The sequence below is a fragment of the Ovis aries genome, chromosome 2 (genome assembly GCF_016772045.2).
Source record: "Ovis aries strain OAR_USU_Benz2616 breed Rambouillet chromosome 2, ARS-UI_Ramb_v3.0, whole genome shotgun sequence".
Lineage (NCBI taxonomy): Eukaryota > Metazoa > Chordata > Mammalia > Artiodactyla > Bovidae > Ovis > Ovis aries.
This window is the reverse complement of record NC_056055.1, coordinates 114,923,722-114,937,402: the sequence shown is the minus strand read 5'-3', so window position 1 is coordinate 114,937,402 and position 13,681 is coordinate 114,923,722. Positions and strand designations below refer to the sequence as shown.

Here is a 13,681-nt window from a genome sequence, read left to right as displayed (position 1 = left end):
ACAAATGGGGTTTACTGTCTCAGTTACCTCCTAAAGTCGAAAGAAACTAGAGACAAGTACAAGACTCAAAAATGTTTATTTCACAGGCTGAGATGCTATACATGGAAAGGGCCCTGTAATCCCTTTTGTGCTTTCTCTGCAAACCACAGCAGAATTCAAAGTGCTGTAAATCTTTGTGAGATACAGACATTTCTAAAAAATAAAACTGGGATTAATGTACCTGTGTTAGATTGGCTCCTGCCAAAATGTTTTCCAAAATCCAGCTGTCAGTGAAACTCAGCCTGTCTATCTCTGCTTGCTCATCTAGGGCCAAGTGGCAAAAACACTGCCATTTTCCTTCTCACCCTCCTATTCTCCCATTTTTTACAGCAAGACTATGAGAAAACATTGTAAGTGACTGCCATTAGCAACTTACTGTGTTTGTCCTGGAATCCTGGAGTGTAAATTTCCAGGCCCTAAAGAAAAGAAAAAGAAAAAAAGGTACTTTATCTGAGGCAATCCAACATCCATCTCAAACCTGGAGTGGCATCAGAATTTTTGAAAAACCTTGTTTTAATAACAGACATTTAGCCCTTTTCATATTGTTCGTGGGGTTCTCAGCCACCTCACCTGCCTGCTGAGAAATCGGTATGCAGGCCAAGAAGCAACAGTGAGAACTGGACATGGAACAACAGACTGGTTCCAAATTGGGAAAGAATACATCAAGGCTGTATACTGTAACCCTGCTTATTTAACTTATATGCAGAGTACATCATGTGAAAGGCTGGGCTAGATGAAGCACAAGCTGGAATCAAGACTGCCAGGAGAAATATCAATAACTTCAGATACGCAGATGACACCACCCTTACGGCAGAAAGTGAAGAAGAACTAAAGAGCCTCTTGATGAAGTGAGAGGAGAGTGAAAAAGTTGGCTTAAAACTTAACATTCAGAAAACTAAAATCATGGCATCTGGTCCCATCACTTCATGGAAAATAGATGGGTAAACAATGGAAACAGTGACAGACTTTATTTCACGTGGTCCAAAATCACCGCAGATGGTGGCTGCAGCCATGAAATTAAAAGACACTTGCTCCTTAGAAGAAAAGCTATGACAAACCTAGACAACATAATAAAAAGCAGAGACGTACTTTGCCAACAAAGGTCCATCCAGTCAAAGCTATGGTTTTTCTAGTAGTCATGTATGGATGTGAGATTTGGACTATAAAGAAGCTGAGCACCAAAGAGCTGATGCTTCTGAACTGTGGGGTTGGAGAAGACTCTTGAGAGTCTCATGGACTGCAAGGAGATCCAACCAGTCAATCCTAAAGGAAATCAGTCCTGAATATTCACTGGAGGGACCGATGCTGAAACTGAAACTCCAATACTTTGGCCACCTGATGCGAAGAACTAATTTGAAAAGACCCTGATGCTGGGAAAGATTGAAGGCAGGAGGAGAAGGGAACAACAGAGGATGAGATGGTTGGATGGCATCACTGACTCAGTGGACATGAGTCTGAGTAGGCTCCGAGAGTTGGTGATGGACAGGGAAGCCTAGCTAGCATGTTGCAACCCATGGGGTCGCAAGAGTCAGACATGACTGAGCGACTGAACTTAGCCCTTGCTTCAAGACTCACTCAGTCAACTCACTTGAGACATGCACTAGGAATATATAATATGTAAAGAAAAAAATCTACAGTACTGATACATATGTAATATTTAAACTATAATCTATACTACAGTTTTTCCTTTTTTTTTTTTTTTTTAAATTTTTGGCTGAGCCGCGGGTATATGGGATCTTAATTCCCTGACCAAGGATTGACCCACGCTCCACGTAGTGGAGGCATTGAGTCTTAACCACAGGACCACAAGGGAAGTCCTTCACTTTTTAATAAATGTAAAATGCACCATGCTTAATTAACTACACTAAACAGTCAAGGCTATGGTTTTTCTAGTAGTCATGTATGGATGTGAGAACTGGACTGTGAAGAAAGCTGAGCGCCGAAGAATTGATGCTTTTGAACTGTGGTGTTGGAGAAGACTCTTGAGAGTCCCTTGGACTGCAAGGACATACAACCAGTCCATTCTAAAAGAGATCAGTCCTGGGTGTTCTTTGGAAGGAATGATGCTAAAGCTGAAACTCCAGTACTTTGGCCACCTCATGTGAAGAGTTGACTCACTGGAAAAGACTCTGATGCTGGGAGGGATTGGGGGTAGGAGAAGAAGAGGACGACAGAGGATGAGATGGCTGGATGGCATCACCGACTCGATGGATGTGAGTTTGAGTGAACTCCAGGAGATGGTAATGGATAGGGAGGCCTGGTGTGCTACGATTCATGGGGTTGCAAAGTCAGACACGACTGAGTGACTGAACTGAACTGAAGTGAACTGAAACCTATATTTATCAGGTCATGTTACATATATAGATCTATTAATATTTGATTTTTTAAATGGCTACATAAAGTTCCACATATGAGATACAGAAGGTCAGCAATATTTTGCACTTAAAAATATTGCTGGTATTTGAGAAGCTGATATATAACAAATTAAGTTTAAGGTGTACAGTATGATGATCTGAATCACATATGACATAATTGATTGCTACAATAAGGGACCTCTACCCCTACACATCTGATTAATTTTTTACTTCTTTGGTGATAACATTTAAGATCTACTCTCTTAACTTTCAAGCATATGAAACAGAACCATTAATTATAACCACTGCTGTACAAGAGATGCCGAGAACTTACTCATCTTACAGCTGGAAGCTTATACCCTTTGTTCAATATCTCATCATTTCCCTCAACCACTGGTAAACACTATTCTACTCTCCACTTCTATGAAAATGAAAGTCTTAGTTGTTCAGTCATGTCCGGCTTTTTTAGATTCTTCACATTAATGAGAAATACAGTCATTTTTCTTTCTTTGTCTGCCTTACTTCACTTAGCATAAGGCCCTCAGGATCCATTTATATTGTTGTGAAAGCAGCGTTTCTTTTTCCACAGTTGATTAACAGTCCATTGCTCACACATGTGCAAGTCTGTGTGTGTGTATATGTATCATTTTATCAATTCATTCATTCTTCAGACACTTAAGCTGCTTCCATGTGTTGGCTACTATGATTAATGCAAGAGACACAAGGTGCGGCTATCTCATCAACACAACCATTTAATCCCCTTCAAACATATGTTGAAAAGCGGCATTTCAGAATCATACGTTAGTTCTAGTTTTGTTTTTTTGAGGAACCTCCATACTGTTATCCATAGTGGCTTCACAAATTTACATTCCCACCAAAAGTGCACAGGATTCTTTTCTCCACATCCTCACCCAGCAACTTATGTTTTGTCTTTTTGTAACAGCCATTCTAAGGTAGCCATACAATTGCACTCATTTCACATGCTAGCAAGTTAATGCTCTAAATCTTTCAGGCTAGGCTTCAACAGTACATGAACTGAGAACTTCCATATGTACAAGCTGGATTTAGAAAAGGCAGAGGAATCAGTGATCAAACTGCCAATATCCACTGGATCATAAAAAGCAAAGGAATTTCAAAAAACATCTACTTCTGCTTCACTGACTACCCTAAAATCAGTAAACTGTTGAAATTTCTTAAAGACAGGGGACTACTAGACCACCTTATCTGCCTCCTGAGAACCCTGCAGGCAGACCAAGAAGCAACGTTAGAACTGGACATGGAACAGTGGACTGGCTTAATACTGGGAACGGAGTGCGTCAAGGCTGTGTGTTGTCACCCGTACTTGTTTAACTTATGCACAACGCTGGTGTGGATGAATCCAAAGCTGGAGTCAAGACTGCTGGGAGAGGGCTTCCCAGGTGGTCTGGTGGTTGAGAATCTGTCTGCCAATGCAGGGGATATGGGTTCACTCCCTGCTCCAGGAAGATCCCACATGCCACGGGTGGAGCGACTGAGCCCGTGTGCCAGGCGACTGAGCCAGCACACATGCTTCACACAGGAGAAGCCACTGCGGCGAGAAGCCCGCGCACCACAGCTGGACAGTAACCCGCACTCTCCACAACTAGAGAAAGCCCCAGGGCGGCAGCAAAGGCCCCGCACAGCCGCAGATAGATAAAAGAGTGCTGGGAGAAACACAAACATCAACCACCTCAGATATGCAGCTGACACCAACCTAATGCCAGCAAGTGAAGAGGAACTAAAGAGCCTGTTGGTGAAGGTAAAACAGGAGAGTGAAAAAACTGTTTTAAAAACAGGGTTCTGTAACAACCTAGAGGGGTGGAATGGGGAGGGAGGCAGGAGCGGGGGTTCAACAGGCAGAGGACATAAGTACACCTATGGTTGATTCATGTTGATAATTGGCAGAAAACAACACAATATTGTAAAACAAGTATCGTTCAATTAAAATAAATTTAATTTTTTAAAAATTCAGCATTCAAAAAACTAATAAGCTCATGGTCTCCGGTCCCATAACTTCATGGCAAATAGGTGGGGGAAAAATGGCAACACTGACAGACAGACTTTATTTTCTTGGGCTTCAAAATCACTATGGATGGTGACTGTAGCCATGAAATTAAAAAACACTTGCTCCTTGGAAGAAAAGTTATGACAAAGCTAGACAGCATAATAAAAAGCAGATAAGACATCATTTAGCTGACAAAGGGTCTATCTAGTCAAAGCTAAGGTTTTTCCAGTAGTCATGTATGGATGTGAATTACCATAAAGAAGGCTGAGTGCTGAAGAACTGATGCTTAAAATCAACATATTAATAAACCTCTATTTTCCCATACAGATTAAGAAACAACCTCCTCTGACTCACCTAGCTCTTCAAATCCAAACAAGGCAAGTCTTTCAGTGTATTTTTAACTCTTCTCCCTCCTCTATGACAACACCTCCCATGTTTCGTTATTAAACTATTCTAAAATTTTAGTTCTACATGTTTTTTTCCACTACTACTTAAAGGAACAGTCCACACACGACATCTCAGCACACAGCAGAATAGAGCAGTTAAGAACAAAGGGCTATAAAGACAAACACCTTCTTCCAACAACCCAAGAGATGACTCTACACATGGACAACACCAGATGGTCAATACCGAAATCAGACTGATTGAAATCTTTAAGGTCAAAGCAGGAGAAGCTCTATACAGTCAGCAAAAACAAGACAGGGAGCTGACTGTGGCTCAGATCATGAGCTCCTTATTGCAAAATTCAGGCTTAAATTGAAGAAAGTGGGGAAAACTATTTTCTTCCACTCAGGTATGACCTAAATCAAATCACTTATGATTACACAGTGGAGGTGATGAATAGATTCAAAGGATTAGATCTGGTAGACAGGGTGCGTGAAGAACTATGGATGCAGTACTGCACAGGAGACAATGACCAAAACTATTCCACAGGAAAAGAAATGCAAGAAGGCAAAGTGGTTGTTCCAAGGAGCCTTGCAGATAGCTAAGAAAAGAAGACAAGGAAAAGGAAAAAGCGAAAGATATATACCCAACTGAATGAAGAGTTCCAGAGAGTAACAAGGAGAGATAAAAAAGCATTCTGAAGTGACAAATGCAAAGAAATAGAGGAAAAACAGTAGAATGGGGAAGACTACAGAGATCTCATCAAGAAAATTAGAGATACCAAGGGAACATTTCATGCAAAGATGGGCTCAATGAAGTGCAGAAACAGTCTGGACCTAACAAAGGAGGCAATATTAAGAAGAGGTGGCAAGAATACACAGAGAACTGTACAAAAACGGCCTTAATGACCCAGATAACCACGACAGTATGGTCACTCACCTAGAGCCAGACATCCTGGAGTGTGAAGTCAAGTGGGCCTTAGGAAGCATTACTACGAACAAAAGCTAGAAGAGGTATGGAATTCCAGTTGAGCTATTTAAAATCCTAAAAGATGATGCACTCAATACGTCAGCAAATTGGGATAACTCAGTAGTGACCACAGGACTGGAAAAATGTCAGTTTTCATTCCAATCCCAAAGAAAGGCAATGCCAAAGAATGTTCAAACTACCAAACAATTGTGCTCATTTCACATGCTAGCAAGGTAATGCTCAAAAATCCTTCAAAGTATGCTTCAACAGTATGTAAACCCAGAATTTCCAGATGTACAACCTAGATTTAGAAAAGGCAGAGGAACCAGAGATCAAATTGCCAACATCTATTGGTTCACAGAAAAAGCAAGGGAATTCCAGAAAAATATCTACTTCTGCTTCATTGACTACACGAAAGTTTTTGACCATGTGCATCACAACAAACCCTGGAAAATTATTAAAGTGATGGGAATACCAGACCACCTTTTCTGTCTCCTGAGAAACCTGTATGCAGGTCAAGAAGCAACAGTTAGAATCAGACATGGAACAATGGACTGGTTCAAAATTGGGAAAGAAGTACAGCAAGGCTGTATTTTGCTACGCTGCTTATTTAACTTGTATACAGATTACATCGTGCAAAATGCTGGTCTGGATGAACCCCAAGCTGGAATTAAGGTTGCTGGGAGAAATATCAACAACCTCAGATATGCAAATGATACCACTATAATGGCAGAAAGTGAAAAGGAACTAAACAGCCTCTTGAATTTTTTTTAATTAATTAACTTTTTATTGAAGGATAATTGCTTTATAGAATTTTGTTGTTTTCAGTCAAACCTCAACATGAATCAGCCATAGGTATATATGTGTCTCCTCCCCTTTGAAACTCCCTCTGATCTCTTTCCCCATCCCACCCCTCTAGGTTGATACAGAGCCTGTTTGAGTCTCTTGTTAACTATCAAAGAGGAGAGCAAAAAAGCTGGCTTAAAATTCAACATTCAGAAAACTAACATCATGGCATCCAGTCCCATTCTGTTCAGTTCAGTCGCTCAGTCGTGTCCGACCCTGCAACCCCATGAATCACAGCACGACAGGCCTCCCTGTCCATCACCAACTCCCAAAGTTCACCCAAATTCATGTCCATCAAGTCGGTGATGCCATCCAGCCATCTCATCCTCTGTCGTCCCCTTCTCCTCCTGCCCTCAATCCCTCCCAGCATCAGGGTCTTTTCCAATGAGTCAACTCTTTGCATGAGGTGGCCAACGTACTGGAGTTTCAGCCTCAGCATCAGTCCTTCCAATGAACACCCAGGACTGATCTCCTTTAGGATGGACTGGTTGGATCTCCTTGCAGTCCAAGGGACTCTCGAGTCTTCTCTGACACCACAATTTAAAAGCATCAATTCTTCAGCGCTCAGCTTTCTTCACAGTCCAACTCTCACATCCATACATGACCACTGGAAAACCATAGTCTCGACTAGCCTTTGTTAGCAAAGTAATGTCTCTGTTTTTTAATACTCTATCTAGCTTGGTCGTAACTTTCCTTCCAAGGAGTAAGTCCCATTACTTCATGGCAAATAAATGGGAAAAAGTAAAACAGTATCAGATTTCATTTTCTTGGGCTCCAAAATCAGTGCAGACAGTGACTGCAGCCATGAAATTAAAAGATGCTTGGTCTTTGGAAGGAAAGCTATGACAAATCTAGACAGCGTACTAAGAAGCACAGACCTCACTTTGTCAACAAAGGTCCATCTAGTCAAAGGTATGGTTTTTCCAGTAGTCATGTACAGACTGAGAGCTGGACCATAAAGAAGGCTGAGCACCGAAGAACTGTTGCTTCAAACTGTGGTGCTAGAGAAGAATCTTGAGAGTGTCTTGGACAGCAGGGAGATCAAACCAGTTACTCCTAAAGGAAATCAATATCATGGAATATTCATTGGAAGGACCGATGCTGAAGCTCCAATACTTTGGCCACCTGATGCAAAGAGGTGACTCCTTGGAAGAGACTCTGATTGTGGCAAAGACAAAGCAGGAGTCATCGACTCATGGACATGAGTTTGAGCAAACTCTGGGTGACAGTGAAGGCCTGGTGTGCTGCCATCCATGGGGTCACAAAGAGTCAGACACAAATGAGCGACTGAACAACCACCACCTACATTATAAAGTGAGGATTAAACAACATATATAAAGCAGTCAGCACAGAGCCCAGGTCAAAGGATGACTAGTAAAAATACACAGAGATCCAATTCATAAAACAGTAGCAAACTGGCTTGATGTGTTCATGTCTCCATTCGTCTGTATGAAAGCTACATCTCTTCCAGAAAGTGACATTTATGATTCACTAATATAAATAAGAATGTAAAAAAGAAACATCTGGCATTTAAACTAAAAAGTTCAGCATGCCTGTAATGAGGATAAGCATATATGTAAAATGCAGGGTCAGACACTCTAACAAACTGGCCACCTGGATTTTATAAAAATGTCATATACATATGAATATTTTAATATACAGGAATATTATTATAATCTCTGTTAATGAATTCTCAAAATGTCCAGAGTTAACCTATGGTAGTGGTAGAGTGTGGACAGAAAAAAAAAATCCGTTTTCAAGATTCTCATCCTACATTAATGCTATGTATGGGATGTTCTGGGATGAGAATTAATAAAGTTGGGCTTTCCTTCTTGTATTTCTATACTCTTTCTTCAGAGATAGCAAATTAAAGTGAGAACCATCAAAAGAGGGAAAAGGCTATACAGATGTCAGTGCTATTTAAAAAGACATTTACATTAAAATAACAGGATTTAATGGTGATTCCTTGCTAGTCCACAGGTTAGGATTCTGCATTCTCACTGCTGTGGGCCCAGGTCTGATTACTGGTTCAGTCAGTTCAGTCGCTCAGTTGTGTCCGATTCTTTGCGACCCCATGAATCACAGCACACCAGGCCTCCCTGTCCATCACCATCTCCCGGAGTTCACTCAGACTCGCGTCCATCGAGTCAGTGATGCCAACCAGCCATCTCATCCTCTGTCGTCCCCGTCTCCTCCTGCCCCCAATCCCTCCCAGCATCCCAATCCCTCCCAGCATCAAAGTCTTTTCCAATGAGTCAACTCTTCACATGAGGTGGCCAAAGTACTGGAGTTTCAGCTTTAGCATCATTACTGGTTAGGGAACTAATATCTCACAAGCCAGGCAGCACAGCCAAAAAAATCACAAGATTTCAGAACCCACTTAAGCCATGCCCAACATCCAGTGCACGTCTAGTAATGAGGAAAGAACGCAAATCCAGGGTATCTAATACTTCCTGCCATACTCACTGTATCAGCACACTGCATGAGCAGCTCTGCAGAGGCAGAAACCAGCATCAGGGCATCAGATATCGACTAAGACACTGTTAACATTCCTTTCACACACCTCTAAGTCACTTATTATGCTGCCTAAAGAAAAACTTAACTCCTATTCTTTTCCCTTCCTGCAACTGGAAGCTAAAACAGAAAGTACTTTTTAAGTTAAACACATCAGAAAAAACTTACAAACAATCATCTGTGCTTTCTGCACAAAGACTGATGGTTTTTCCATCTCGGCAAACAATCTGCAGCATACAGTCTTTTGGCTTCCCATCTGGTGGCTGAATATCTATAAAAAACATACAGAAATATTAACACCACTTTTTCCCCCCAAGGATTTCTTCTTAGCAGCTCAGATAAGCAAAGGACCAGTACTTCAGAACACTGTAATTATAAAACATCTTTATTCTGCCCTACAGAACCAAACACGTGAATCATTACTCCGTACTATTTCGACTGCCTGTAGGAGAAACAAGTAAGCCCCTTCAAGAGGGCATCCACATATGATGACACACAGAACAGGCCAGCCATCAGAACAATAAGCACAATGAAAAGTGCTGCAGAGCATCAGTCACTAGAATACTTACTTCTTTTAGTCACACGAAGCATCAAACTACATCAGTGCTTTAGAAGCGGAAATCAGATGTTCAAGTGTCTCTGGGACTTCTCCGGTGGTCCAGTGGTTAAGAACCTGTCTTCCAATGCAGCGAATGGGGGTTTGATTCCTGGTTAGGGAACTAAGATCCCACATGCCACGGGGCAACTAAGCCCGAGCAAAAGCCCGTGTGGCACAACCAGAGAGACTGTACGCCACAACTGCTAAGCCCACACACTCTACAGCTCACCACAACTAGAGAAGTTTGCATGCTGCAACAAAATACCCGGCAACCAAGATCCCATGTGCAGCAGCTAAGACTCGACACAACCAAAATAAATATTTTTTAAAAACAAACTGAAAAACTCAGAAAAAGAAATAAAGTGTATCTGTGTACCAAGAAGTATAAGGTCTATGATATCTGAGCCTGGTTCAAGTAAGTATTTCAACAACTAGTCCATAGAAACTTGTGTTTCAAGAACTTATATGGGCAGGATGTTACAACACCAATGGTTACTACAGCGGACTCTACTCCAGAGCTAAGAAAACAAACAGAGAAGTCCACATATGCCATTAATTAGAAAAGTCTGTGCTTATTAAAAAACTATTCCTTCAAAATTTATATAAGAGGTAACTCCAGGAAAGACATCAGATTTTTAAGAAACTGACTGGAGCTGCTATCAGTAAGCCAGTTTCTGAGTCACAAAATCTAAACTACCTAGAGTAGCTCCATCCTTCTTGGGGTTCCCAGCACTCTGATTCCTTAGTTCTCCACCACTTTCTTCATGAGAGAGAACAGAAATGTGGACTGATGGATCTATTCAGAGGAGAAAATTAACCTGCCGACGCATACGGGTTATAATCAGGGGTCTGGTTTCATCTGGCTACCTCTTCCTACATGAAGCCCTTCTTTGATCTGTAAATGAAAGCAAAGTGGCTAAGAAAGAGGAATCGCTCCCACCAAGAATGGAGAAGGGTAGGTGACAGAAGCTGGACACGGCAAGCCCACTTACCCCGACACTCATGTCCCATGCGAATGTTGATGCAGTCCACTGGCATGTGGACCTTATCTTCTACACTCTGCCGAGTTTGGTCATCATAATAGATCAGGTGACCATCTGACCACAGGTCAAACCAATTCTTCTTCCAGCGCTTCAAAATAGTACCTGAAAAAAAGTGGAAATGTTGGCTTTGAATGGAAAAGCAAGGACTTTGTCCTCTGACTCACAAGTATCAGAAACAAAAGAAACTTTCCTCTTGCCCCAAAAGTATCCCTGCATATGCCTGCCCAGGGCAGTCTATCAAAACCGAAGTGGAAGCAGACCCGGGCTGCACGAACACTCATGCTGCACCAGGGTTGCAGGCAGCACACGCTAAGATGACAATTCCACTCCTACTGAGAACGCTGCCTCTTAAGTTTCAAAACACAAAAGAAAACAAAAGCTGAATAAATTTCGAGCTAATGAAATATGTCTAGCATTTAACTCTCCATGTGGTATATCTAAACCTTCTGAGTAGTATCTAACTGCTAGATCAATTAGAAAATGTTGGACTATAAACTTTCTATTTAGAAGTAACAGTAATACCTTCCTCTTCCGGAAAATATCTTTCTTTTTCTTGAAAGACTTTCATGTATACTTTTCTCTAACATTCACCTTCCCTTACAGCCCCCAGTGTGGGAGAGTCTCCCTGCCTGAGGCTATGCAGAGGCAGGCTCAGATACTGGACACCTCCACTCCCAGGGCCTGGCTCCCGTCCAGCATGCACCCATCACAGTCTATCAGTTTGAGAGAATGCATCCTTTCATTTGTAATCTTGGACTAGGCATTTAACTTCACAAAATTCTCATTTCCTTGTCAGCCAAAAAGGAAAACTAAGTCATCCCCGCACCACATCTATACTTAACAGCTACATCTTTTGTTCCTATAGATCCCAATTCCAGGCCAAACGTGCACAAATTCGATTGCATGTGCCTCTCCATATCTCCCATGTCCACTGCAGGTATCAAAAGAATGCTCATCACAGCAGCCTTCCGAGTTTCTTTTACCACTATCAAGCACCCACCTTGCTGAGAGGGGCAACTACAGCACTTGCCCAAATTGATAAATAACTGGCATCCAGCATCTATTTGATTGGCAGCGCCTGAGCTGTGCAAAAACTACTGAAGAGAGCCACCCAAATATAGACAGGTGTGATCACAAGGCTGGGGAGTGCCAGCCAAGCACCACAGCTGCCGTCAAAGCCCCAACTGCAGAATCCTAAACCCGACTGTCAGGCCCACAGAGATGAGTCCAAGAAAATGAACTCAATCTCACAGGGAAAGAACTGAGTCTCTTCTCCAGAGTCCTTTAGGAGATAAAAAAAAGATTCGGCTTTAGGTAAATGCACTCCCTCAGATCAAATCTTAATCTATAATTGAAGACTCCAGTATTTCAGAATCTCATCACTGTTCAATTCCTAGGATGAGACAGCTATTTCCTACAAAGTAAGCAATACCGTCATAGTAATATACCAGCTCAGCTTGGGTAGACTTAAGAACCTCAGGTCAGCCATTAATAATAGAGAATGCTAGTAAGAAAAACCAGCAGGGACTACTATCCCCTGGTTTCTGTCAAGGAAGCAAGCAAGAAGAAGCTTCATGTGTGCAGAAAAACAGTTCACAGAAATCTAAAAATCTGCAAGAGGAAATCCAGAGCAACAGCATTAATAAGACTTTGTTATTTGTTTGTAAATGTCAGCAGTATCAGCCACAGAAATAAAAGATGAGTCCTAAGGCAACTCTAAACCCAGACCAAGGGGCTCATGTCCTATACTTACTCTGTCGCAGCAACCATCCACTCTTCACAAATGCCATTTTCTCACCTACAGAAAAAAAACAGGCAGGTTCAAAATCATATTCAGAAAAGAGAAATGACCCATATGAGCTGTTTTTACTCACTTCTGACACCAAATGTGTGTGGTTTTTCCATACCAGTAACCAATTCTCCAATTCTCAGGACACCAATTGGATGCCTACTGATTCAGGTGGATTCCAACACTGACTATGTGGAGTGAGCATCAGACCTCACAGCTTAAAGGTTCAGTCCCACAAGAGTGCTCCCACTTTAAAGAAAAGTCCTAGGCCTATTGTATTTCTGATGTATAAATCGGGAGATTGATACATATAAATTGACTTATTTATACATACAAATTCATATATATATTGACCCCTTCCTGAGATTCAATAATCTGCTATGGCTCACAGAACTCAGGAAAGCACTTTACAATTTTGTTTATTATAAAAGGATTCAACTCAGGAACAGCCAAATGGATGCGATGAAGTGTGCAAGCAGAGCTTCCACTGCCTCTCCAGGCACCACTTCCCAGCATCTCCAGGTGACCATTCAAACTCTGTCACTTATGGGTTCCTAAGGAGATTCCATTAGGTAGCTATGATTATATCACTGGACACTGGTGATTAAGCGGCAGTCTCTCTGCCATCTCTGGAGGTCCAGGAATGGGGTTGAAAGTTCTAACCTTCTCATAACAAGCTTGGTTCCTCTGGCAACCAGCCCCATCCTTACGTCACCTAGGTGCACCCCACACCAAGAGTCATCTCATTAGTATAAACTCAGGTATGATTGAAAGGGATTTATTGTGAACTAAAGAAAAAACAAAAAAAAACAACTCCTAATGCCTCTAATCTCTCAGAAAATGCCAACATTTTAGAAGTTCATATGTTTCTTATCATATCACAAAATCACAGTTGTTTTGGTCTCTCTGTCCTTACTCCGTTCAGCTAGGTAAAGGACCAAAGTCATTTTATGTCACTGGCCATCTGGAATTTACTTAATACCTCGTTAACTGGGCCAATACAACCCCCGACACATACATTCTAGTTTTTAGCCTCAGCACCCTGCCCACCTTTTTAAAAGTAAGACTGATACTGAAACTCCAATACTTTGGCCACCTGATGCAAACAGCCAACTCATTGGA

At 41.7% G+C, this 13,681-nt stretch overlaps 1 protein-coding gene across 8 annotated transcripts in view; it reads right to left on the bottom strand.

The window, feature by feature from the left end:
- PLEKHB2 (pleckstrin homology domain containing B2) overlaps positions 1 to 13,681 on the bottom strand; it is a 51,202-nt gene that overhangs the window by 24,912 nt on the left and 12,609 nt on the right. For 6 of the 8 annotated variants that reach the window (XM_004004480.6, XM_012130171.5, XM_060409602.1 and 3 more), the window contains exons 2-5: positions 12,524 to 12,568; positions 10,720 to 10,872; positions 9,298 to 9,400; positions 416 to 455 (exon numbers count right to left, since the gene is read on the bottom strand). In XM_004004480.6, the coding sequence (XP_004004529.1) occupies positions 416 to 455; positions 9,298 to 9,400; positions 10,720 to 10,872; positions 12,524 to 12,560 (333 nt within the window). In that variant the 5' untranslated portion in view covers positions 12,561 to 12,568. The remainder of the gene's footprint in view (positions 1 to 415; positions 456 to 9,297; positions 9,401 to 10,719; positions 10,873 to 12,523; positions 12,569 to 13,681) is intronic. The other 2 variants (XM_042243589.2, XM_060409604.1) reach the window with 1 other exon arrangement.